This window comes from Prorops nasuta, unplaced genomic scaffold (genome assembly GCF_024137725.1).
Source record: "Prorops nasuta isolate Cenicafe-Biocafe unplaced genomic scaffold, Cenicafe_Pnas_1.2 PNAS00014, whole genome shotgun sequence".
Classification (NCBI taxonomy): Eukaryota; Metazoa; Arthropoda; class Insecta; order Hymenoptera; family Bethylidae; genus Prorops; species Prorops nasuta.
In genome coordinates this window covers 2,444,380-2,468,919 of record NW_027116811.1, presented here as the reverse complement: position 1 = coordinate 2,468,919, position 24,540 = coordinate 2,444,380, and the positions used below count along the sequence as shown (strand labels likewise).

The window sequence follows — 24,540 nt, the reverse complement described above, 5'->3', positions numbered from 1 at the left end:
TAACTTAAACAAAAATGTGTATATTATACACAGAATATTATCACATCCCTAGAATAAAATATCGTTCGCTGGAGAAAGTTTCTCGATTTTGCTCTCTCATCGCAGCCCTTTTCACGAAGGATTTTGGGGGATTTCACGGAGGCAGTAGTATTATTTTATGCGCGATGGCTCGCTGATAGATTTTAAGCTGATATTCGGAATCCTTTTGAAGAGGATTGCGAATGCAGAGGGGGCAACGTCAGTTCGGAAAGGATAAGTAGAAAAAACCGAGTGGATCGTGCCAAGTTGGGGTGGAAGTGAGTTGGCCGTAGTTTTGTTTACGTCTGGCTGGGAGAAATTTTGGCGCGGTTCTTTCTCTCCGCTCAGTCTGCTCTGACGGAGAGCGATATCCTGTGGAAGGAGAAGAAAGAGGAGAGGAGACTCGCGAGAGGCTTGACTGCTTTCGTTTGGTTTCATTGTGTGTGAACCTATGGGTGTGCGCGCGCGCAGCGGTGTTTTCATCGGGCAAACCAACCGGCGGGTGTTGGATTTGAGTTCAGTGAAGTTCAGTCAGTGTCGCGCGCCTCTCGGGATAGCGCGATTTGCGGTTTATCCTTTTTCATCATTTCTATCACACACGCATGGCCCGGCCAAGAAAATTTTAGCACAGGTAATTAAGGAATATTTGTATTCGTTATTAAAATTATTTACTTTGTACGACGCCTTCAATTTGAATGTACCATCAGCATCACAATCGTAGTTCTTGATAGAATTTATGTTCAAGGATCGTGAAAATAGCGAAAGCTTAATTTTGGCAAATGAAATATCCATGATTGATTTTCTTACTCGTGACACTCGATCTTATGGATGTCTTTGAAGTATCCTCGTAAAAATCATATCAGACTGTTTTGTTAATGGAATTTTTCAGCATTGGTAAATGAATATTGGAATGGTAAAATTTTCTGTGATTTGGTTAATAGGTGTGTTGTGTTTATCAGGAGAATCCGTTATTGCTGTGATGATAGTGTAAGCTATGTCGCAAATTCCTTTTGATTGTGGGAGCTGGTTAAGCGATGTTGTTGGGAGAGATGCAAGATAGTATGTATTATTTGATTATGTGATAGGATCTTCCTGTGAAAATTCAACGTCCGTTACTGTGATACATTGCGACTTTCTTTCGGATGATATTCGTCGAAAGAGGGATGCTTCGAATTCCTCCCAACTCGTCTGATTTTCCGCACAATGATTAGTCTTGGAATTTAAATTACTGCGCGATAAATGTTGATTGCTCCACGTACCAAAGAACTTTATATCCCGCAGATTTTTTCAAATTCAATTACGAGTCGTAATGTTTAAGAGGGTTTAAATACCAGCAAGAAACGATGCTTAAATTTTGTTTATTTGTTTGGAAATGTTATTCATAAAAAATTCGTAATCGGTTAATAAATATTTTTGTTCTGTGTGATATATCAGTCGGAACAATATACTTTAGTTTGTAGAATTCCCGTGGAAAGACATTCGAGTGGATGTTTCAGTTTTAGGAGATGGTAAATTCTCGTTAATTCTAGCAATTTATGAAATTGCACGATGTCTTGCGTACCCGCTTTTCGCATCCTTAATAAAGATTGGTCACATTCGCAGAATGAGTTCAACAAGCGAAAATTCGTTGCACGAGAATAAAAGTAAATCTGAAAAAACTTTAGATGGATATTTATTATTCATGAAACAAATTAATTTTAATTATGATATAATTGGATTGAATAAAATGTAGCTTCAGAAATTTTGGGAGTATCGTAAGAAATATTTTTAGTTAATTATAATGGTGGGGGGGGGGGGCTGAAAATTCTACTCATGGGAAACCGTACCAGGTGTGCCTAGACACTCTTTTATCTAAAGGGCGTAGGTTTATATCTGATTACATTCTCACCTAAGGGGTACCCCTATAATAAATAAATTCTTACAATAATGTCAGTATACACGAGCATTATCGTCCAACAACAGCGAAGCGGTTTGGTCTTGCTATATTCTCAGTCAAGCGTGAATACACAACAGCTGTTTAATTGCAGTCCTCGATTCTGAACATTCTTCCCTAATATTGCCGCTCCTCCCACTTTGAACATCAACTAGAAAGGAGGCCAACTTGTTTCGTAGTTATCATCAATTATCGTAGACTCTCCGATAGGAATTTATACGGGATTTTGAAGTTTACATTTGCACCTATCGCTAGCTCTATAAATTTCTTTGCAGCATGTTGCAATAAATATAAATAAAATGAGTGTATCAAAAAATAAGGTCACGTATAATATAGATGGGTATTATTTTTCTTAAAAATTAATAATTAATATGTAACTAAAGTAATCGTATTCAACAGTTATGGTGCAAAATATATTCAATCGGTAATAGTTACGTCATATTAAGGACTCGTAAGCTTATACGTGTTAATCCAGTTTAATTATACAATCTTCAGGGTTTCGCTCCACATAAATTTTAACTTAATTTTATAATAATGCGCAGTTTTTATTTTTCCATTTCATCAATGAGTCAAAATAAGTGAGAAACAGGTTTCTAGCAGTAGTTTATTTTCGTTTATCTTATACGCTATCTACTATGGTATAGGAATAAATTAACTCTGTTCCCTGTCTGACGACGACCTTTTGTGTTATTAGTACGAATATTTTAACGTCATAGGAAACTCGTTTGAGCGATAGAAAACTACGTTTATTTTACGATTTGTTAGGAGTTTAACAGCTGTAAGTTAAAGTATTTTACCGTGACATTTTTCAGCAAATGCCACAGACATATCCAGGCACTATTGTTGGGTTTAGAGTGTTCGAAATTGATAATCGTACCAAAGTTTATCACTTCAGAGAAAGTTTGCGCTACCGTCTGAATTTTATTGCGCGACAATAATGCGAGAAATAATGTTTCTTCTACATTTGACAGGGTATGAATATACTGTTGGATTGTAATTAAGCAAAGAATTTGTTGAAGTCGAAGGTATGTATTGAATCAATAAAATGTTAAGAAATAAATTTCTTGTTGGAACAAACTGATTGAAGGCTATTCCGTCTATTCGCAATGATATAAAAATCGCTTTGGTGTAACGATCGAATTCTTTTTGAAACTTAATAATTGGAAAATCGTCGGTGGGTCAACACGAATAAGTTTCTCCATTAGCGATGAAAGAGAAGTCATTGACCTAAATCACACATTTGGGGGATGAGCGAGAATGCGCTTGGAATTGCATCTGGGTGATTAAGGTCATACGTGCACTTTATAGTACCTCTGTATCCCTCTCTGCAGCAGTCTGTATACCTGTTAACCCTTAAACTTAGTCTGATGAGACTCTTCTTGCACGATAGTGCCATCATACCCAGTTCTCTCCTGATACGTTCTTTTACTAGATTACACCTCCCTTAATAAGTTTCCTTGCTGGCTCAGCAACTAAATTAAAACGCTCAGCTTCAAATGAGCTATCAGCGAACTCTTCCTTGCTTAATCAATCGGGGCCACGAGCAACTTTTTCAAATCTTGTTTAATTATTTAAGTTTTAATCTCGGTGCAACCTTTATTCTTCTCCAATCAATATAAAATTACAACTATCTGCATAATTTCAGTTTGAACGTTTCTTCCTGACAGCTGCCATAAGAATTCAACGATTATTGTAAAGCAGGACTTCTACTGTAGAGAATTAATTACAAAGTTTTTTCTTCAGCAATATTTTCAGCTTGGTCAGGTTAGAAGAATCACGATCGTATAAAGCTACGTTAGATCGTATTAGTCTAAAACAATAAATTGTATATAAAGTAGAATATTTTAATTTTATTGTCATTAATTCTATTATAATACATTAAAGTGGGAACAGTATATAAGACTATATAGCAAACAATTGATACATTTCACAAGAAAGTTTGGAATGTTTCTTTATATCAGCTTAAATATTTTTTAAATATATTTCTACTTCTTATATTTACATCTGTAAAATAGTTTAGTACTGCAACTCTGCATTCGGTCTTAGCATGTATAAAGGAAATTTGGTCATTAACTGGTAATTCGTGTACGTTTCTTTGGAATAATAATTCTAACACTTGGTAACACAAATTTTACCATTTGATACAGTAAAAATAAAAATATATAGGTATTATCTAGCTATTTTATATCTCTTAATACGATAATCACTATAATGGTTAATTAATTGTTAAGAAATCTCCTTAAGTATTGGTCCGTGTTTTATCGTAATTTTAAACTTGATAACTTATACTAGATCCTTGGTTAAAAAGGCATTATTGGCAGTGTATAAATATGTTTAAAAATTCTTTAAAATTTATCACTAGAATCTAATAATAATAGCTTTCTCGGAGTGTCTTAATCACAAATTCTATATCCTTTAAAAGAATAATATGGAAGATATTATTTGCGGAATCTGCTTTGTTATAAAGGATATCCTTAAAGATATTTCATTTATCTGTTTCTTTGCTCAGAAGACTAAGAGCTTCAGAAATTTTATTAAAACTCGGCTTCTTGCCGGCACAAAGTTCAGTAAACTGAATTTACACATTTCTCCAGCCCTATACAGGTACTCGGGTTGGCGTTACACCTCCAACTTCCTTGTTTGCTCTAGTTTGTGATTTGTGAAGCGTAACTACATTTCATGTCAGTTTCTTGCCACTGAATTAATCATCTCATTTTTCGTGACGTTGAGACTATGATCAATCCATCTATTTCAATCATCAGTTACTTTAATTTTTTCTTTATCATCTCTCTCCTTATCCTTATCTGATACCTGCTCCAAGTTAACTTCCACAGCAGTGTCAACCAAATACTTATTTTTACCACAGCATGTGGTGAAACAAGTGTCCCCTTTGCCAAAGTTTTCTCCATCCTCGATGGACTCTGGCATAGGTTGGTTAACAGTTTCGGGCAGGTAAAGGGCGAGAAATCCAGAAATCAGTGCAATGAAACCAAAGATAGTTGCTGGAACTTTGGGATTCAGTGAGTCTAACAGCATGATCAGAGGAGTTAGGGCCCCACTGAGACGGGCGCACATAGAACCAACTCCCAGAGCGGTGTTCCTTACCACCGTTGGGAACAGTTCTGCGGTGTAGTTGTAAATAACAGCAAAAGAACCAGCAATACATGCTTTTCCAAGTAGAACTACACCAACTATCACCGATCCTGCCGTCGAACTATTGCCAGGAATCAAAGACGCAATGATACAGCAGATACCACCAATCAACATGAACGAACTGACGAGACACCTGCGACCAGTGCGGTCCATAATGAAGCACATCAAGATGTAAGTGGGCAATTCGACCAATCCACTGAGGAACATCATGAGGAATGGATTCCCAACCAGATTACCCGTATTCAACGATAGCCCATAGTACACGATTGAATTGGCGAACCAATTGAGACATACATTGAGGGTTTTCTTCCTAAGATTAGGTGTCCTTAACATATCTAAAGCGCCATGACTTTCCGGCTCGTCGGAAGCTTGTCGAATATTTGCACGTGATATGAATTTCGCTGATTCTATCTCAACATCACTGCCATTCATTTTCAGTCCTTTCTGTATAATCTCCAAAGCCTCTTTGATCCTCCCTTGAGCCCACAGCCATCTTGGTGATTCATCCATCAGCCACCAGTGTCCAATCAGTATTATACTGTGCATTCCATATGTAATCTAAAAAATGTTACAAAATGACTTTAGGAGTTTTTGTAGATTGGTTTTTAGACGAAATTATACTGACCTGCAACCAAAAACGATCCTTGATAAGAGCACCCCAGACAGCTACTAACATAAAGCCTGTGGCAAAGGCTAGCTGGAACATTACTCCACAAACAGTCCTTTTAGTGGAGCCTACAAGCTCCATCGTCAGTACAAATCCTGTTATGTATGCACCAGCTGAACCAAAGATTCCATAAAGGAATCTTATGACTATAAAACTGTAATATTCCGTGATCAGGGCAACGCCAACCCCGAGAACCAATTGGGCAACAGCTGATATGTAAAAGATGATTTTCCTCCCATACCTGTAGATTGTAAAAGAAATAGTATTTCATCAAAAGCTACTTTTATTTGAAATTTTCATTTATATTTAGTATATATATTTTGTACTTTCAAAACTTTTGTTGTTTTTTATACAACCAGAATAGAAATTCATTTCTTAAATTCTAAAAAAATAAACGTGTAGCAATCAAAATCGATTAGTCAATCTATACTCTGTATAACTATATTTATTGTGAAATTAGAAGGGATTAGGAAAAATTTGTCTATCGAAGGTTGAATATGCAAAACAAGATTTGAAGTTAATATATTTTCGTATATAACACGAGTAGACCTTTTGATAGACGATCATACGTTACTAAAAATTCCATACCTATCGGCCATGCTACCCAGTGTTACGGCACCGAAAAAGACACCAAACATGTAGGACGATTGGGCAACGGCGCCCATCCATCGTTGGGAACAGACGAAATTCCATTCCATACCTCGTGAAGATTGGAAATAGGTGGTATCATAGTTCCATGCTTCGCATTTCTGTGTTTCATTGTTCTGGTCGAGATAACTGCAGGAGTCAATAGTCCTGAAGGCGTTTTGAAGGTGTGACGATCCATTCCAAGCTATGCTGGTTTCATTGTAAGAGTCAATCGGAAAACTGGGAGTGGTGGTTTGGGAATCCGGAAGGATACATTGATGTGGGGGGACTGCAGCTACTGTCAATAACGTCAACATGTGCAAACCAGCTGTTAAAGCTCCTAGAATATGCAGTGAGAATTGCCACGCTTGATATTTTCCAAATTCACCCAAGTGTCCGATGACCTCTTCCAAATCACTATCGACGCTGGCCATGGTGGATAAATTCACTTAGCTAATACACTCACGTCCAATCAAAATACCCTTTAACTTTTACCAATCCGAACGATCCAAGACTTTCAACAGCACTAAGGATAATAATGGAAAGTTCCAAGCACACGCAAATGCGTTCTTGAAATAGATATTAATAAGGTGTGGAGGGGCTAAACATAAGTCTCTCTTGATGGCGAACAAAAAACGATTCCGTTTCTTACTGTTGATCTTTAATGCAAAACAGGCTTCGGTCTTTAAAGATTATGCAACGATAAATATGTATGTACATGTAATAGAGACACGAGGTGCGATTTTCACTAATGGTCCTTGAAGGTTTATTAAACGTTCTTAATGGACTGAAACGTCTTGATTGATGACAGTTGTATCTTAGTAATTTAAAGGTAGAGCGTTGTTAATTTCGATACAGTTATTGTGTCTTCGATGTAGTAAGTACAGATTTGAAATTCAAGTTACACATTTTGGCCTGTGATTGGGAAAATTTCTTTTCTTCCTCTCGTCACTCATTAAGAATATATCGCAAGCGAGTTCACAACTTCCGTTTCGCGAGGTCTCTGTTTAAACTGACCAGTCCGTTTCGTCTTGATCAGAGTGTGCTCGAAGTTTACGCTGTTATTAGCTAGATTCTCCCCAAATGGTCACATTTCCTATTTGAAAAAGAAGGCGTGGGTCGTTTTCTTCCTAACGTAACGTTGTCCTTCCCCTGTGGGTTTTACACACGATTTCCCTCTCTCTCCTTCCTTTGGTATTACTCAACAACGATTAGTGCAATTCCGAATTCGGATCAGGTTCTAATAAAGGCACCTGCAATCAAAGACACTTTTGTAGAAAAGAACTGTATAATTGAATGCTCAAGTATCGATCGAGTCTTTGGATAAAACAGAGATTAAATTGTTTTTTTGGATGTTCTTAGATCTTTTTGATTACTGTGTGTTATTTTATATCTATAAGATAGTTCTCGCATTTTTTAGGCTATCGTGCATCCTTATCGCGTTAAAGTGAATTCTATTGAGCAAAATTGAACGATCGACGAGAAAATATTTGCATATAGGCTACATGCTAATTCTTTTCTTACATCGAATAAAGCTCCCATTGTTATGCAATATGTAAAACAGAGACTCCTTTATTGATGTATTTTTTTCTACATAATATTTAATTTATAAGGAATTATAATTTACTATATCGTCACTACCCAAATGAAGCTACAGAAAATTCTAACATTCATGCACTACATTATTAACGATCGAACGGTACTTTAATCTCAGTGACTAAATAATTAATGATCTTCTTCGTCAACGATCTGCTTTCTATTTTAGAGACTGATCATTTGAAAACAATGCATAATGATAAGAGAGTTGAATTAGCAACAACCGTCTGAGTGAAACTGTGCGAGTACTGTGATAATCGATTATTTAAATGTCGTCTGGAAAGGGGTCATCACATTTTATTTAACCTCAAGTATCATCAATAATCTGATGAGTAAACGTTCAGTTTCAAAAATAAAACTTTGTTGCAATTGATATGTAAGTGGAGTTTTCCTTTTTATACGGCACGTGCTTTGGGAGATAGTACCTCTTTGGTATCTGCTGCAATTTGTAGGCAATTGCGTAAGGTGTATTTTGTATAGCAACTTTTCACACCAGCGTTCCTATAAAAAAGTGAAAGTAGATGAAATCTAAACGTAACGATAGACCGGTGACACACGAGTTTTCTCGGTGGCAAGACAACCGAGTGATTAGTCTCGTTCTATTATCGCCCAATGTTCTCGGAGAAAATCAGTTACTTTCATCTAGTTAATGGACTTTTACAGTTTTCATCGAGAGGATATTTCCAATGCACGATACGACACACTGGTCTATGTGTGTAGTGCAGAGGAGCATTTTGTACGACGAAGCCCCACTAATAAATGCTTCATTGATCAATTAGCCCGGCTTTACTTCCCATGGCCATTCATTTGTGAAATTATTAAGCGTCGTCAAACAAATTTGTTAAACGTTTTGTTATTCGAACGTATTTGTATTTATCGACGTTACATAGGTCTGCATAATTTGTTTGCTTGATGAATTCTTTTTATAGTTCTATATCATCGAGGAATCCGAAGCTCAGCAAATTGGCCTGATTAATATAGTCTAATGATTACTTTACTTTGATTTATTTTTCAACTCTGTAGTGTTTAACTTTAACAATTTATTTTTTGTTAGGATCTATCTGCTATTTTCGATCATTGACAACTATTTCAATACATTTTCTTAGATACTGTAGCCAGCCTATATTTACCTTAGCATATTATCACAGAGATTTCTTTATCGAATCAAAAATGATTTATTATGCAAGCACTGAAGTCGATATACGGGTTTCAGTATTTAATTTAGCCAAAGATATTGACTTTGTACGTCATAGTGGGGTAATATATGGATCCATTGGTATTTCAGTAAATCGATATAATTTAAAATAGATGAAATTTATTTTTAAAATTCATTAAATATTTTTTCCAACTCATGCTTCTTACACTAGAATATAACACCGTAAATTTAATCGATTGCAAAAATTAAAGCGTTAAGCTAATTGCATAGAAATTGCTTGAATAATTAAAAGTACATTAGAAACGAATTATGAATAATGAAGGATGGATGACTATTTTCAAAAGAAGCATAATCCGCAGTGAACAATCATTCGAGCGATCATAAAATGTAGTTGCAGGATAAATACTGTTGGTCAGTCATGTGTTTATACTTGCTTATTGAAAGCGTGATGGCATTGAGCTAATAAGACAAAAAACGAAAAAAAAAAATAGGAAATTTTAACACAAATCATTAAACGATTAATATTTAATTAAAAGACACTTGAAAAACCATAAAACACAATATCATTTATCGAACTGTCAGTAGAGAAGTGAAAAACTTCAAAAACTTTTGAAGCAAGTTTCGAATAATTAATAATAGATGCTAAGTGTGACATTTGCCTTGAAGATTTTCTATTGCTTACCTCGTTTATACTGAATCGACGGAGAAGACACTAAGTTTTGTGGCTGCACAGGAGGATGGATCTTAACTGATCTACATATTCCTTAAGAGCACGATCTCAACTAGCAGCCAATGCCATTGAACTCAAACGTAGAACTGGAAGAAATGGCGGTACCACGCGTAACCGTTGGCTCCAAATAAATTATCTCGTGGTCGACTCGACGCCGCTGCGTTGCCTCACGCGCCAACGCATGGCATCGTACAGAATAGCGTGGTGCGGTGTGTATATTCTGTCAGAACTTTCAAGGGACCACTGCCTCCCATCGTTTATTTCAATCACTTTACGCTTCATTAATCCGCGCTAAAATCTCGCATGACGCTGACGCCGAAACTTATCTAAACTTTAATACCTCCATGCTTTTCTTATCAGTGGCTTGGATTGATAAAGCAACGACACCATTGCAGAAATAGATCTACCCCGTGACTCTAAATAGACTACGGAAGCTCTATGACCAAACCTGAGAAATTGCGAATGAACTACCCTCACTGCTCCCCAGTTCAATCAACTATTATAAATTGTACATAAAATAAACTTCGTACAAGGAAAAATGTTCTGTTTACAATAAATTTCATGAAAGTTCAGTGAACCGGTAAATTCGGAAGATTAATTTTTCAATGCCATTGAGGTCTACCGTTTTATTTCGTGATAACAGGAGAATTTGCGATAAACATAGTAGCTTTATTGAGTTAATATAATTTTTTATAAAACAATTATATTTTAGAATTTTGTTGATTTCAACATAGTATGTATTGCTTATGATTTTAGTAGTGTATCAGTTTGATTATATCAAACGAATCGGGTTGTACTTATCAAGGCCATTTAGCCAACTGGGTCTAAGTTTCAACACGCAGCCTTGACATTAGTGGGAAAGCGAAACGTGAGCACTGGAGAAATTCACGCGTCAACGCGTGTCCTTATCTTTGCGGCCAGTATGGTCAAAGAAGTAGCCTAGTAGCTTTCAGATAAGTCAACTTTATGGGGCCCCTCTTCCGTATATAGTCAACGCAAAAAATAAATTACACGAATTCTATTCTACTTTCATTTAACCAATTTAATTCTGATGTCCAATAATGGTAGCGTTCGAGTGAGATGCTGGTAAAAAAGTAATAAATAATTTACAATTTATAATTTCAACGTGTTCTCTTGTCAAAGGCAAAGATTGTTTGAATATTTTTGGTAGTGTAATTTAAATTATTCCACATATAATCCTTAAATAACTTGTCCAAATTATCGTAATGATTACGTATATATTCAAAGTAAAGTTACATTTGTGTAAATATTATAGAGGGAAAAATGATCGCTAATCATCGTATTATCTTAAAATACCTACGCGATTGCTATTTATTTTATATTCTTTGATAGAAGCCATTAATTAAGTGAGCATTCACTCACTCTGTAATGGATTCTCTTCAGCTATATAATATAATGAATTACGATAGAACGATTTATAATTACAGAAATGAATAAAAGTATTTGTGCAATGATTGATATTTTTAATGACAAGAAAGCGTATTATAGTTTTCCATATACTTCAATATAAGAACGTATAATGCAACGCTATATTAGAAGGAAACTCTGACACGAATGCGCTATTTATAAGAAAAGTTGACCTTAAAGGCGAGTCCAGACAGGCTGCGACACTTTAAGCTGTCCAAAATCGTTTCTATTCTCAACATTTCGACCCCAATAAATCGCAAATGTTTGGAAAATATATGAATGACCGATAAAAGATATTTTTGAAGACGTTATAATGCAGTTATGAAAGTATAAAAGTTGCAACATTTTTTGCGATAAAAATTGTTTAATCACTTGGGCTGAGATAATATTATTTGTACGATAAATAAGGACAATGCACCAGGTTTAATTTGCATATGTGTATTGTTGCTACACCCGATAACACGTTGGCATAACGCAATGATGTAATCTTGCATGTTTAAAAAGTACATTTAAACGCCTGACGCGTCGGTAAAGTCAACGGCAAACATTCTCAAGATACGCTCGCTGAATGCTATAAAGATGTCTTTAAAGCGGAATGATTATTACGTCGTTAGGGCCAGTAACTCAGCGAGTACCGTAACAAGAATTCTCCGTCCAATTCCACCAAATTTCTGAAAGGTGAATTTACCGTTAAAATAAATTAAGATTGTTTTTTTTATTCATTTTACAATTACCAGCCATTTAATTAACAGAGATTAACCCCACGTTTAATTAGCAAAATAATTATCCTTATAAAAGGTTGAAATGCTTGAGTCGAAGAAACGTAATTTTTACATGCTGCGAAGTGATAAAAATATAGGAATGTGATTATATTTATTTAAAAACCGTGTCAACTAAAACCAGAAGAAACTACGAGTTTCTTTTTTTAAATAAAGATGGAGGATTTTTCACGAAAGATTATCTCGCACGTTTATAATCTGGACGTTTAAGCAGAATACAATTGGAAATATTGGATTATTGACGGAATTACTGGTAAACGGTAATTCCGAACGAATGATCCAATATTCCTAAATGGATTTGACGGGACTCCGTGCGGCGTGTAAATTATTGAGTGCCCCAGTGTCATTCCGGCCAACTGTCAACCACGTGTACCTCGAGAACCGTGCTCAATTTGAAAAATGCACCACAAATGTGTGGATTATTACTACTACAAGCAGAATCGTGCTCCAGAGAGAAACATTTGAACGATTGGAACTATTGAATTTTTAATGAAATCACTGGCAAAAGCAGTATCCAACGAGTGATCAAGCATGTCTAAATGAATTTTAGAGATTCCATGGAAATTATCGTCCGTGCCAGTATCACTCTGGCCAACTGTCATCCATCCGTCACACTCGAGAACCGCGTGCTTGATATTTGGAGCAAAAAACTCGCTTGCGAAACAAAAAATGCCAGAATGGTACTCGCTCTACGATCAGTCCAACGCTACTTTTTACGAGAAATATTCTCGAGGAGAGAAAACCATATTTTTCCTGGAAATTTCTTGATCGCGTTATTCCCACGCTTGGAGCTCGCATTAGGTGTAACCTGATGGTTGGTGCGATTCGTTACTCGGAAATTCTTGGTGGAAAATAAGTTTCTTAAAACTTGGAAGAATAATACCGAGGGTGCTGATCCTTTACCGAATTCTAGACGAATGTTAGAATTAAAAATACTTACCTTGCCATGATTAACGAGGAATTGCTGGTGGTAATGGAGAAAAAAATGTAGTTCAAGTTCGCTGCTTCGAACGAAACCAAAGAAAAGCGCTGACTAAGTCACTTTTATTACTAGCCTATCGATGAACTTGAGCTTTCAGGCCTCTGGTGAACAAAACTAGTACTTCTTTCTCCATGAAAAAAATCCTAAGAGAGAGAAAGTACAATTTAAACTGTATTCTTTTCTGTAACAATATAGCTCCTCTCGATAAAAATTGAAATTACTTGAGAGAAAAAGAGAGAGTTTATAATATACTCCCATACTGAGAGGCTTCGAGTGAGTTGGCCCATTAAAAATTTGCCATTCTTCGATGGGGTTTGTTTGCATGGGAGTTTTAAAAACCTGCTTGTCCGGTTTGCTTAATATTATGCAAATTCCCTTTAATACGTTGGCAGGGAAGGGCAAGGCAAAGGTGCACGAGGAGAAGATAGGGGTAGGGGGAGTATGAGAAAGGAAGAGAGTGAGCAGATGGAAAGGAGGATCGGTTGAAGCTCGCAAAACTTCTCATATCTCTAAAAGCGCCAGGAGACAAATAAATTAAACGTGCCAGCTCCCCCGCGAAATTTATTTCATATCCTCACGTACTTTGCGCAAATAATGCATGGCTCGTTGTTTCAATAAATCATATGCCATCGGGTGTGTTTGAAATTATGTATTCGTGCGCGAAAATTGCTAAACGAATTCCAGCATTTATCATCAACGACAAGGAGCAATGCCCTGTGAAGAGTCAATACAAGATTAAGGAGGGGGGTAATAGGAGGGGGCCGAGAAAGGATGATAATCATTCTGGATTTCAATCGTGGCTGATGGATAAAAGCGACGAGGCATTACCGAAGCGCCTGATGAGAGAAAGTCGTGCTTTTCGATAATCCGATGATGATCGAGTTATCGCGAGTTATCGCGCAAGCCTCTGCCCCAACTAGTTATCCGATTATGCGATTTAGTTTACGAGCATACCTATTGCGAGGGAACAGAAAATACGACGGGATGGAACCCCAGCCACCAAGTGGATAATGATGGAACTAAATTCACGTTGCTTTACCATTTAGTTAACACTTGGTGCCATTTGCCTTCGCAGCGAAGAACTGACCTTACCTATTCTTGTTTTTCTTTATCCAAGCTAACTATATATATACACGTCAAACATTTCTACACTGAGAAAAATGTTTTCATCCAATTAACAGTTATTCGTGATATCAATAACTAAATTTATTGATATTATGAATAAATTGACAATCAATTATTTTTTCGTAATATTAATAAAATTAATTTATTAATATCACGAATAACTGTTAATTGGATGCAAATTAATGGGAAATTTTTCTCAGTGTAGGCTTTAATAATTTTTGCTTTATAACCTTAAATTCTTTATAGTCGGAGTTGGATCTTATTATAAAATTATATCAATTAAACTCTGTAAAAAGTATAGTATAAAATATCTTTGGTATTTCTGATCAAGTCTCTTGTAATTGGCGGGATTTTTGCATGAAATTCTCGATAATCAATCAGCGTGTAGTATGTAAATTCTTGCGGAGATTGGTTACGCAGTGAAGATTTATTGTATCGTCTGCAAGACCCAAATAGCTTAATTAAATGATTTAAAAGGTTGAGATTGCGCGAACTTCCTTGACAAGTTTATACATTGTTTACACTTGAGGCGTTTGTTATTCAGGAGCGAAGGAAGGAAATAACAAGATACTTTATCGGTCTTTTTATCGCGAGTAAATATAAAAAGAGCAAAGAGCTTGTTAGCAGTATTGGATGTAGCACGTTGGAAGATGTCCAGGTGGAGGAAGCCTTGAAAATTTTCTAACGGATGAAGCATCATTTCGTTTGCTTTTTCGTACGTGCGATGCTTTACTGTAATACCAAATTCCGGTGTTTTGTTCCGTAAGGCTACACCACAATGACGTAACTTTATCCGGTTCATCGCAGATGATGCCCGTCCACATCCTGCGGGATCGAATGTCGTCCTTATGGTTTTCCATTAGCCCCTATATCTAAATCTGGACTGGTATAGCACCAGCTTTCCAAACTCTCTCATTAATTGCTTCGAACATTTAAATGTACCGTCTCGTCAAATACTTGTTCAGTATTTTATTAAAAGAATTCTCACTTTCCAAATAAAACAAACAGGATTTTCATCGGATCTCTTTCTCAGAGTCCGCGAAATAAATTTCATTTTTATTTTGCTGACACTTTGACAGGAGTCGTTGTGGTAATTATGCTTAACGCTCCAAGGGAAATACATTTAATTATTTGTTTCCATTTATATTTATGACACGTGTAACATTGAAAAATGTGAAACTGGTGTGCTTTGAGCAGGAAATAATTATTTGGAGTTTGTGTAGAGTATTGTTGAGAGTGAGAAAAACTAGTAATGTACTAAAATGTGATAAGGTTTAAAGAAATGGCTACTGAGTAGAGAATTACAGATTGGCAGAGTGAATAGCTGGCGTCCCGAGCTTGATGAGTCGTATTATCACGACCACCATGAGTGGCAAGGACGATTTCAATCAATTACAGGAACACGTGCTAAGCCTGAATCAATTATCTGTCACCTACCTAGTAATTTATAGGATTATTAAACTCTCGCTATCCTGATTTCAACCCTGTGATACCTACACTTTGGTACAATATATTAGAGCCCGTCTCCTGATAAATATACATTACTTTCTTTTTTAATTTTACGTGATTACTACAATATTTTATCATTAAAAAATATTAATTAAAGTTATGATGCAATCCAAAGCACCTAAATATTTAGTTGTTACCCTTTAATAATAACTTTGCGGTTCAGTGTTAAATTTACATGACTTTGATAAAGCGAGGGATATTAAAATTGTGTTTAATGTATAGAACAGTTTTTCTTTAATTAACATCAACTGGTCAAAATTGAATTTATTACGTCCATAGTATAACATAACCCTATTATGTTTCTTTAAAAATGCTTGTCAGTATTTATAGAGACGGTAATATTAATGATAAGGGAGGAGAGACGATAATTCATGCTCGCTTATATTTATTGGATGCTTTAACATTTTTTCGATTACGACAGTTGTTCTTAGATACCGATGACTCATTGGATGATTCTGATAATTCTTCGGGTATGCATACTCATACCCCAATCATTTCCTCCGAGAAAATGTTGTTAACATGATGCAGATGTTTCTGATTATTCAGATGATCAGCTTCCTGTCCACGATTCAAATGATCATTTCAAAAAAGAGAATTCTCCTATCAAAGTTTCCAGAAAATGTTAAATCTGAAAGAGGTTGCTGATTCATTAACATTTTCCAATGACAAGTAGACATTATTTTTGACACGAGTACGTGACAGTTCATTGACAGGAAATACGTATAAATATATGTTTATACATCAATGCAAGAGTAACACGTGACAGTGTGATGTTGAGGGTACCATTGCTGAGGGAGGAAGTTAAATGTCACGTTCATAATGCGATAGTGATCGAAGGGACACTTTGATAAAATCACAAATGTACCATATTGGTGAAAGATAAACAAATATTCCAAAATATTAAAAATTAATAATAACTGAATTACATATACCTATAAAATTACAGAATCAATGAATAAATCATAACCTACTAACAAAACACATAATCACACATACGAATATTTATCATTACTTCTGTTTGAATGATAAGTAATTTAAAAATAGCGATGATTGAAAAAAATTGAATGAAGATCCAGAAATATGATATTGTATAAGAATAAGTTAGAAAGAGTGTCAGGATTATGATGTGTGTCATTAATAAAAATACAAAGACGACTGATTATGAAAGTTACGTGGATGCTGGAAGGTGCGGGGAGGGATGGGACGAGGATACGTGAGTGGCGCGTGGATTTGAACGGAAGTTTATCGTAGGGATTCTTAAGGGCCCGCGAGCATGTATGAGTGTGTGTCTGGAAACTTGGAAGGATGGTGGGAAGCGTGGAGAGGGTGGGTAAGGAAGGTAAGAGGAAGGATGGCGAAAAGATGCAAAAGGAGAGAATAGAGGAAGAGGCGAAACCGAGCCGGATCTCTTAACTCGTTTCTTCGCAGTAGCGCACGAACCATCGAGCCGAGTGGAAGTATCTCCTCTCGTTTTATCGATGCTGCTAATTTTGCTGCTCGATCGCTACTCGATGCAACTGCACTTGCCTACCTACACCTAAACACGCGAGTGACTTTAAAATATTCCAAGTTCAGTGCAACGTTACATCGTGAGTCATTTCTATCTCACTTGTATCACCTATACCTCTCTCTGTCTCAATTTGATCTCACATGCTGCACACGCTCTCATCCTCCTATTCCAATTATTCATATCTTACGTGAGATTATTACAGACTCCCAATCTCCAACCAAAGCAATTCCACTAAAAAAATTACCATTCTCCCGTCTGCCATTTTAAATTCTCACCATAAATCAGTGCTTTGCAATTTTATTTGCCAATTTTCGCAATGAAATATAATTGTTCGTAATTATTCTTCGGTGATAATGTTTCACTTAAAAATCTTTAAGGTCAACGATTCTCACCCATTGCTATATCGACCAGACAATTACTTTTTGTGCACGCGCTGATTTGTCCCTCTTTTCTTAGAAAATCCAAGATGGCACATGAATTGTTAAAGTACAAACACAAACGTTTGTCTCTGAATTATTACCGAAAAACAATGGCAACGTTATTTTCTCGCGGTTTTGCGGTTTCACTCGTAAATGGCGCGAAGGAATAGGAATACCAAGGTTGTTTGAAAATGATCAGCGGAGAATAGTAAAAACAGCTGTCTTGTAGCAGATCTGTTTAATTGTTTCGGTGAATGATTGTTTCAAGAAAGTATACGATGAGTGGTCGTGGGTATATTAACGAGAGGCGTACAATCAGGCATAAATCATAGTTGGATCCAAAGTGGAAAATGATTGTGGAAAAATATGATTTTACTGCGTCATTGGAGAGAGGAGAAAATTGGATAGAAAGAGGCGAGTTTTTACGAGAATGGGACATGCTTAATTTGTTGCCAATACAGAAAACGAAAAGTATAGGAAAGAGTGCATGGAACCTTTCTAATCGATCACCAGTGTGTTTCCTTGACACGTTGCTTGTGGACGTGAAATCACTTTTAATGATTGGTTACCTTAGCCTTATTTGCAAGACGCGAGAGTGGTATGTTAGGGTCAATGATCTGACGATGATGAATTTTATGGCAGCAAAGAATCGACGAATAATTACATTTGCATTTAAATCACCGTTGGAGGTATTCCAACGGGCTTTTCTTCTCCCTCGAAGGATTTTCAAGAAAATTCGATGAGAGAGAATTCAATGGATTTAATAGTACTTTGATTTCAGCTGTACGCATGATATGACCCAATCGCGCGAGGTATTGGCAATGATGGATGCCCACACAACAACATTTGGAAGGAAGAATGGCTGCACGATCTCTCGATGCGGGGCCTTTCTTCTCTCGGTCTTTTTTCTCGTCTGCTTGGTAGCAACCGGCTTCCTGGTCTACCACTTCGCACCGTGTCTCGATGAAAATCCAAGAAAATCCTGCATCGACACAACCAGTGATTCCGTTATAAGCACGGCCAAAGCCTTCTCCACTTCATCCATCAAGAAAAAAACTGAGAATCTCAGACTACCAAGATCCGTATTACCAGATCTCTACGAAGTCAAACTGATACCATTCATATGGGAAGGCAACTTCACTTTCAATGGCGAGGTAAGTCCTTTCTTACCCAGTTTAGCTCAATATCAGCCTGTCTGTATATATATATATATACACGAGTAAAGCGAAGAATTGACTGAATGAGTTTTAACAGCTCGTTCATTTTGTCAGTGTAATTATAAAAAGAAAATAATTACATAAACGAAAAGTAAATAATTAATATTCTCGTTGTTATTCAGGTGAAGATTATAGTGAACGTTACGGAGGATACGAAAAATGTGACTTTGCACGCCGTGGACATGAAGATCGATGAGGGGTTCACGAGTATTAGAGAATATTCGAAGATGAGCAACAGGACAAGGCCAATCGAAATCTTGGAGCAGAGAAACGATACGGAGCGACAATTCCACGTGATCAATACGTCAGGTACCCTGAAGGCTGGCAAGCAATACGTGGTGCATCTGAAATTCATCGGTTACCTCAACGATTACCTCGAAGGATTTTATAGAAGCTCTTACAAAGTGCGCAATCAGACGAGGTAAGACAAAGTTGATTTTTGTATTTCGCAGTGAACTATCACACTCTCGTTAATAAGGTAGTCGAGTCTTAAAATTGTCCAGTCATAAACAATCTTTTCCGCTAGACTTCCGGCCAGTCCTACTCGATGTACTTTGTGCCTACATCGGAACCGATTACATTGTTTTCCAACAGCTTAAAGGCTTAGACGTGCATTCTAGCTCCGTGCACACGTTGCGATCAGTCAGTATCTGCCATGCGAGCAACACTGGTCATTCTCCTCCGGCCAATCGCTTCGAGTCTCTGCCAAGCAACGTGAAAACTCGTCAAACGATAATAAAAAGTTTTTTCTTTAGCCCAGCTTGGGCTGTGACCTCTCTCAAAGAACGCCTGGCATATTTGCACTGCAGCTATTTTCGAGAGGGAATTTAAAAGAGAGCTCTCCTCAGTCACTCCCTGTTGCCTCTTCAACCAAGCAAACAGATCCTGTTGATGGTTATTTGCAAAAGATTCTTTCTCCCCCACACCTACTTGAATTATAAATCTATACAACTGTGCCTTGTTTCAAACAACTTGTTATAGTAATTTATCGAACGACCTTTTTCTTATATTTTATAACGCTTCTGTCCTTAGCGTTATAAGTTTTTACGTAGAGTTGGAACGTATAAAAATATTGTTAGGATTATTCGTTTATTTATTCGCTGAATGGTAAAAAGGTTTAATAAAATTTTATTTACTGGCCGGTGATTAAAATGGAAAAGGGGTAATTGGAAAAATGTGGGTTATAGGTTTTTTTCTTCTATTGCAGATGGATTGCAACGACTCAGTTTCAACCAACGGATGCGCGTCGAGCCTTTCCCTGTTTCGACGAGCCGGCCTTCAAAGCCAAGTTTCAAATCAGTATTGCGAGACCGAAGAACATGACATCTATATCCAACATGCCCAGGAGGGGGGAAGCAAAGCCAGTGTAAGCGATTGTACCGAGCATCGTCCCAGAAGCGACGCTGTTGTACAATAGTGGCTTCAGTAATATCATAAATTGACGTTTGTCCAGTTGAGGGCATGATTTACTGGCGTTAAAGTAGCGTACGCCAATGACGTGATTTAAACACCTATTCTATTCTTTGCTATGCTCTAGAATGCGAGTTGATTTTTTAGAAATCCCTCATTTATTTTTACACTCTAAATTTATTACTCTCCTACTTATTGATTTTCTTATTTATTAAACTTATTTTAGTCGAGTTATTTGTAATTTAAAACTATTGCTCTATTACCTTTTCCACTTTTTTCTTTAATTTAGGTCTGGACTTCACTGGTACTTGTGGGATAATTACGAAACTTCCGTTCCAATGTCCACGTACCTGGTGGCGTTTATAGTTTCTGACTTCGAAATGCTGCAATCCGAGGCGAAGAACTTTAGAGTTTGGGCTCGGAAAGAAGCCATCGAGCAATCTCGCTATTGCTTATCTATCGGGCCAAGGATACTTAGCTTCTTCGAGGATTACTTCAAGATAAAATTCCCATTACCCAAAATGGACATGGTCGCCTTGCCTGATTTTGCAGCAGGAGCTATGGAAAACTGGGGCCTGATTACTTACAGGTATATTTTTAAAAGTAGATTTTGTAAAAGTACGTTTGAACAATTTTTTCTTTCAAGTCAGTTTATACCTTGATATTTTAGAGAAGCAACTATGTTGTATCAAGAAGGAGTTTCAACAAACGGCAATAAGAAACGTGTGGCTGAAGTAGTGGCCCACGAATTAGCACATCAATGGTTTGGAAATTTAGTCACGCCAAGCTGGTGGAGTGATTTATGGCTGAATGAAGGATTTGCCAGTTACGCCGAGTACATAGGGATGAATGCAGTTCGTATAATTACGTAACTAAGCACCAAATAATCATCTTTTCATTCAATATCCCCTATTAATTTGCTTGTGTGCTAAATTTAGGTGGAACCATCGTGGAAAGTTTTAGAGCAATTCGTTGTTCATGATTTGCAAAATGTATTTGCATTGGATGCCTTGGAGTCTTCTCATCCAATATCCGTCGAGGTCGGGCACCCAGACGAAATTAATGAGATATTTGATAGAATTTCTTACAACAAAGGTAATTCGTTAACGAAACAATTGCCCATCGCTTATGATTATGAACATGATTCAAATTTAAATTTGCAACAGGTGCTTCCATTATCAGAATGATGGATCATTTTCTAACTACAGAAGTTTTTAAACAAGGACTTACTAATTATTTAACCGAAAGGTAAATTTTTTTCTAATACTCCTCAATTAATTTCTACTTCAGAAATGTTGATCATTGTATTTATTATTTAAGGGCGTATCAAAATGCCGAGCAGAACGATTTATGGGACGCTTTGACCAAGCAAGCCCACAAAAGCAATGCATTGGAAAAAGGTGTAACAATAAAGCAGATTATGGATACCTGGACTTTACAAACTGGTTTCCCAGTCGTAACTGTTAGCAGACAATATAGAACTGGAGCTGCTGAACTTACACAGGTTTGGTGAACAATAGTGTACACGTTGGGAAAACGTAAAAGTTAGCAAATAATGAAATTTTATATTTGTGTTTGCGGGATTAGGAACGTTTTACGCTTCGTAATGGGACAATTGTTACTTACGATGAGAAGCAACCTCTTTGGTGGATCCCTATTACATATACCAGCGAATCTCAGTTGAATTTTAATAAGACTCAACCATCTTATTGGATGAAAGCAGAGAAGACGATTACCATTAATGATTTGGGTGCTAGTTCATCACAATGGGTTATTTTCAATGTTTTAGAAACCGGTAAGTTAAATGTTTTTGTTTCTATATTAAAATAGCTGATGGATAATACTTTGGAAAAAATCTTGGAATTTTAATTCTATAATATATCTTAATTGTACAGGATACTATCGTGTAAATTATGACAAAACAAACTGGCAATTGATCATTAAACAGCTGAACAAGGAAAACTTTAGAAATATAGCAACGATTAATAGAGCGCAATTGATCGATGACGCTCTTAATTTAGCACGAGCTGGCAAACTTGATTACAGCACTGCTTTGGATGTTACATCTTATTTAGCACACGAAACAGAGTACTTACCATGGAAAGCAGCTTTTGTAGGAATGGGCTATTTTGATAGCATGTTAGCTAAAATGCCAGGTTACGATAAGTTCAGGGTAAAGAATTTTTGCAATTTATTTAATTTGCAATTATCAAATTACATTGGTAAAATTCTTTTATAACGAAATGATGTTTCAGAAACATGCATTAAAACTCTTGGATAACGTATATAAGCAAGTTGGATTTAAAGATAGCATCAACGATCCTCAACTAACTGTATTTACACGAATAAATGTATTGAATTGGGCATGTGATTTCGGCCACGACGATTGCGTGCGGAACGCAGTGGCGCAATTCCAAAACTGGCGTACAACACCTAATCCGAATGAAAATAATCCGTAAGAGGCAAATTCAAATATTCTTTATATCAAAGATTACAGAATTCTTCATGTTTGATCGTATCGCAGGATCTCTCCTAACTTGAAGAGCGTCGTATATTGCACAGCAATTCGCGTTGGCGGGCAAACTGAATGGGAGTTTGCTTGGCAGCGATTTTTGGAAACTAATGTAGGAACTGAGAAGGATTTGCTGCTACACGCACTCGGATGTACTAGAGAAGCATGGATTCTTAATCGTTACTTGGACTGGGCTGTCACGGAAAATTCTGGAATTAGAAAACAGGATGTCACCCTAGTATTCGGTGCAATTTCTAGTAATATAATCGGCCAACCACTCGCTTTCAACTACTTTAGGAATAACTGGGCCCGACTTCGAGAATAGTGAGATAAACTGGCTCTTAAAAATTATTTTACCTCACTGACATTATTGTACAATGGATAATTTACTTTTGTAGCTTCGGTACATCATTGCTGACCCTTACAAATATTGTCAAGTCGACGACAAGGGGTATCAATACCAAATACGAGTTAAAAGACGTGAGTATAATCGAAAATTTCTAATTAGTTTGTAACTTACGTTAATATGACGAATGTATTTTTCATGTACAGTTATTGGAATTTGCCACGGAGCACAAGGATGAGCTTGGTAGTGCCACGAGGACAGTTCAGCAAGCAATGGAGCAAGCTGAAGCAAACATTCGCTGGCTAGAGAGAAACCATGCTGCAATTCGTGACTGGCTAGTAAGGAACACAGCGTAATTTGCTTAAAGCAATTACTACCAAATTAAGTCTGGTTGTGTACAAGTTCATACGAAGTTTTTATAATTAACGAAGCTTCGCCGAAAAGTTTTATCTGTCAATTCCAATTTTTAAGAGTCTATTCATGTTCAATATCTCATTCTATTTATATCTCTGTGAAGAAACGTCATGTTGCCAAACAGTTGTCTTCAAAATTTATAAATATATACATAGATAATATTAGTATTTTACTCATTTTTGTATGTATTTGTAAATATATGCGTGACATTAATATATTTTATATCTTCATAAAACGTCCAGGAATCAAGACAAAACTGCTTTTTTCAGACTGTCTATTCCTGAGATTTTAAAAGAATACGAATGAAGAAATTGTAGTCTGCTTAAATGCATTGAAAATTTCAATCATTCCATTTCAAGCGTAATTGCGTGCAAAAGCATAATGTATGATTATCTAAAGTTAATAAAATAGTCGAAAAAGTTTGCTCGCGTTCCCTTGAAACTACGTTATTGAGTCGCATCACGCTATTTTTATTACAAAGAATGTTATAAAAAATACTGGTGTTATTAAAAGAGCGCATTTATCGAGTATTTTATTTAATTAATTTTAGGTATATTATATTAAATAATGCATGCGGTCATACAGAACTGGCTGTAAGTTATATGGATTCGAACTCTGTAATCTATAAATTTTAATGCACGAGTATAAGCAAAGTGTTATAAATTTTGTAATTACTTACAATATTTTATAGTGCATTCAACGCTTAAAAATTTTTGTAAAGTGTCAACGATGCTCTCGTTACTTCAAAGTTAGAATTTTAACTGATTTTTAGACTTTCTAATAAGTGATTGTTTTTCACAACACGGAGCACACTAATAATACGGCGCTATTTACGAGCCATGCATTATTCGTATTTATAAAAGTTAATTTAGAAGCATTTCAATTAATGTCATTAGAATAAAATATGGAATTACATGGATTTTTATAAGATAAAGGCCTTAACATTATTGATTTACCTTTGAAATAGTAGCTTATTTATCACCATCATATTCTAAAGGGTTGGGATATA

General features: G+C 36.3%; 2 protein-coding genes across 4 annotated transcripts; one reads left to right on the top strand and one right to left on the bottom strand.

Moving 5' to 3' along the window:
* The first annotated feature begins 507 nt into the window (after window positions 1-507).
* superdeath (Suppressor of ER stress-induced death) lies at window positions 508-24,465 on the top strand. Of its 2 annotated transcripts, none has more exons than XM_066735830.1 (15): window positions 508-649; window positions 18,414-18,786; window positions 18,972-19,270; window positions 20,057-20,215; window positions 20,549-20,848; window positions 20,930-21,113; window positions 21,198-21,354; window positions 21,426-21,507; window positions 21,580-21,763; window positions 21,847-22,054; window positions 22,155-22,432; window positions 22,515-22,714; window positions 22,784-23,095; window positions 23,170-23,251; window positions 23,324-24,465. In XM_066735830.1, the coding sequence occupies exons 2-15, from the start codon at window positions 18,427-18,429 to the stop codon at window positions 23,471-23,473; spliced, it is 2,955 nt and encodes a 984-aa protein (XP_066591927.1). In that variant the 5' UTR covers window positions 508-649; window positions 18,414-18,426; the 3' UTR covers window positions 23,474-24,465. The 2 variants fall into 2 exon arrangements, with proteins under 2 accessions (XP_066591927.1, XP_066591926.1); XM_066735829.1 differs by lacking the exon at window positions 508-649 and adding an exon at window positions 17,142-17,292.
* On the bottom strand, window positions 3,803-10,041 carry LOC136778757 (organic cation transporter protein). 2 transcript variants are annotated; one of them, XM_066735874.1, is made up of 4 exons: window positions 9,833-10,041; window positions 6,360-7,651; window positions 5,730-6,012; window positions 3,803-5,662 (listed from the first exon to the last, which is right to left on the bottom strand). In XM_066735874.1, exons 2-4 carry the CDS (start codon window positions 6,830-6,832, stop codon window positions 4,703-4,705), a joined length of 1,716 nt encoding a protein of 571 aa, XP_066591971.1. In that variant the 5' UTR covers window positions 6,833-7,651; window positions 9,833-10,041; the 3' UTR covers window positions 3,803-4,702. The 2 variants fall into 2 exon arrangements, with proteins under 2 accessions (XP_066591971.1, XP_066591972.1); XM_066735875.1 differs by lacking the exon at window positions 9,833-10,041 and adding an exon at window positions 8,102-8,196.
* Window positions 24,466-24,540: the final 75 nt, after the last annotated feature.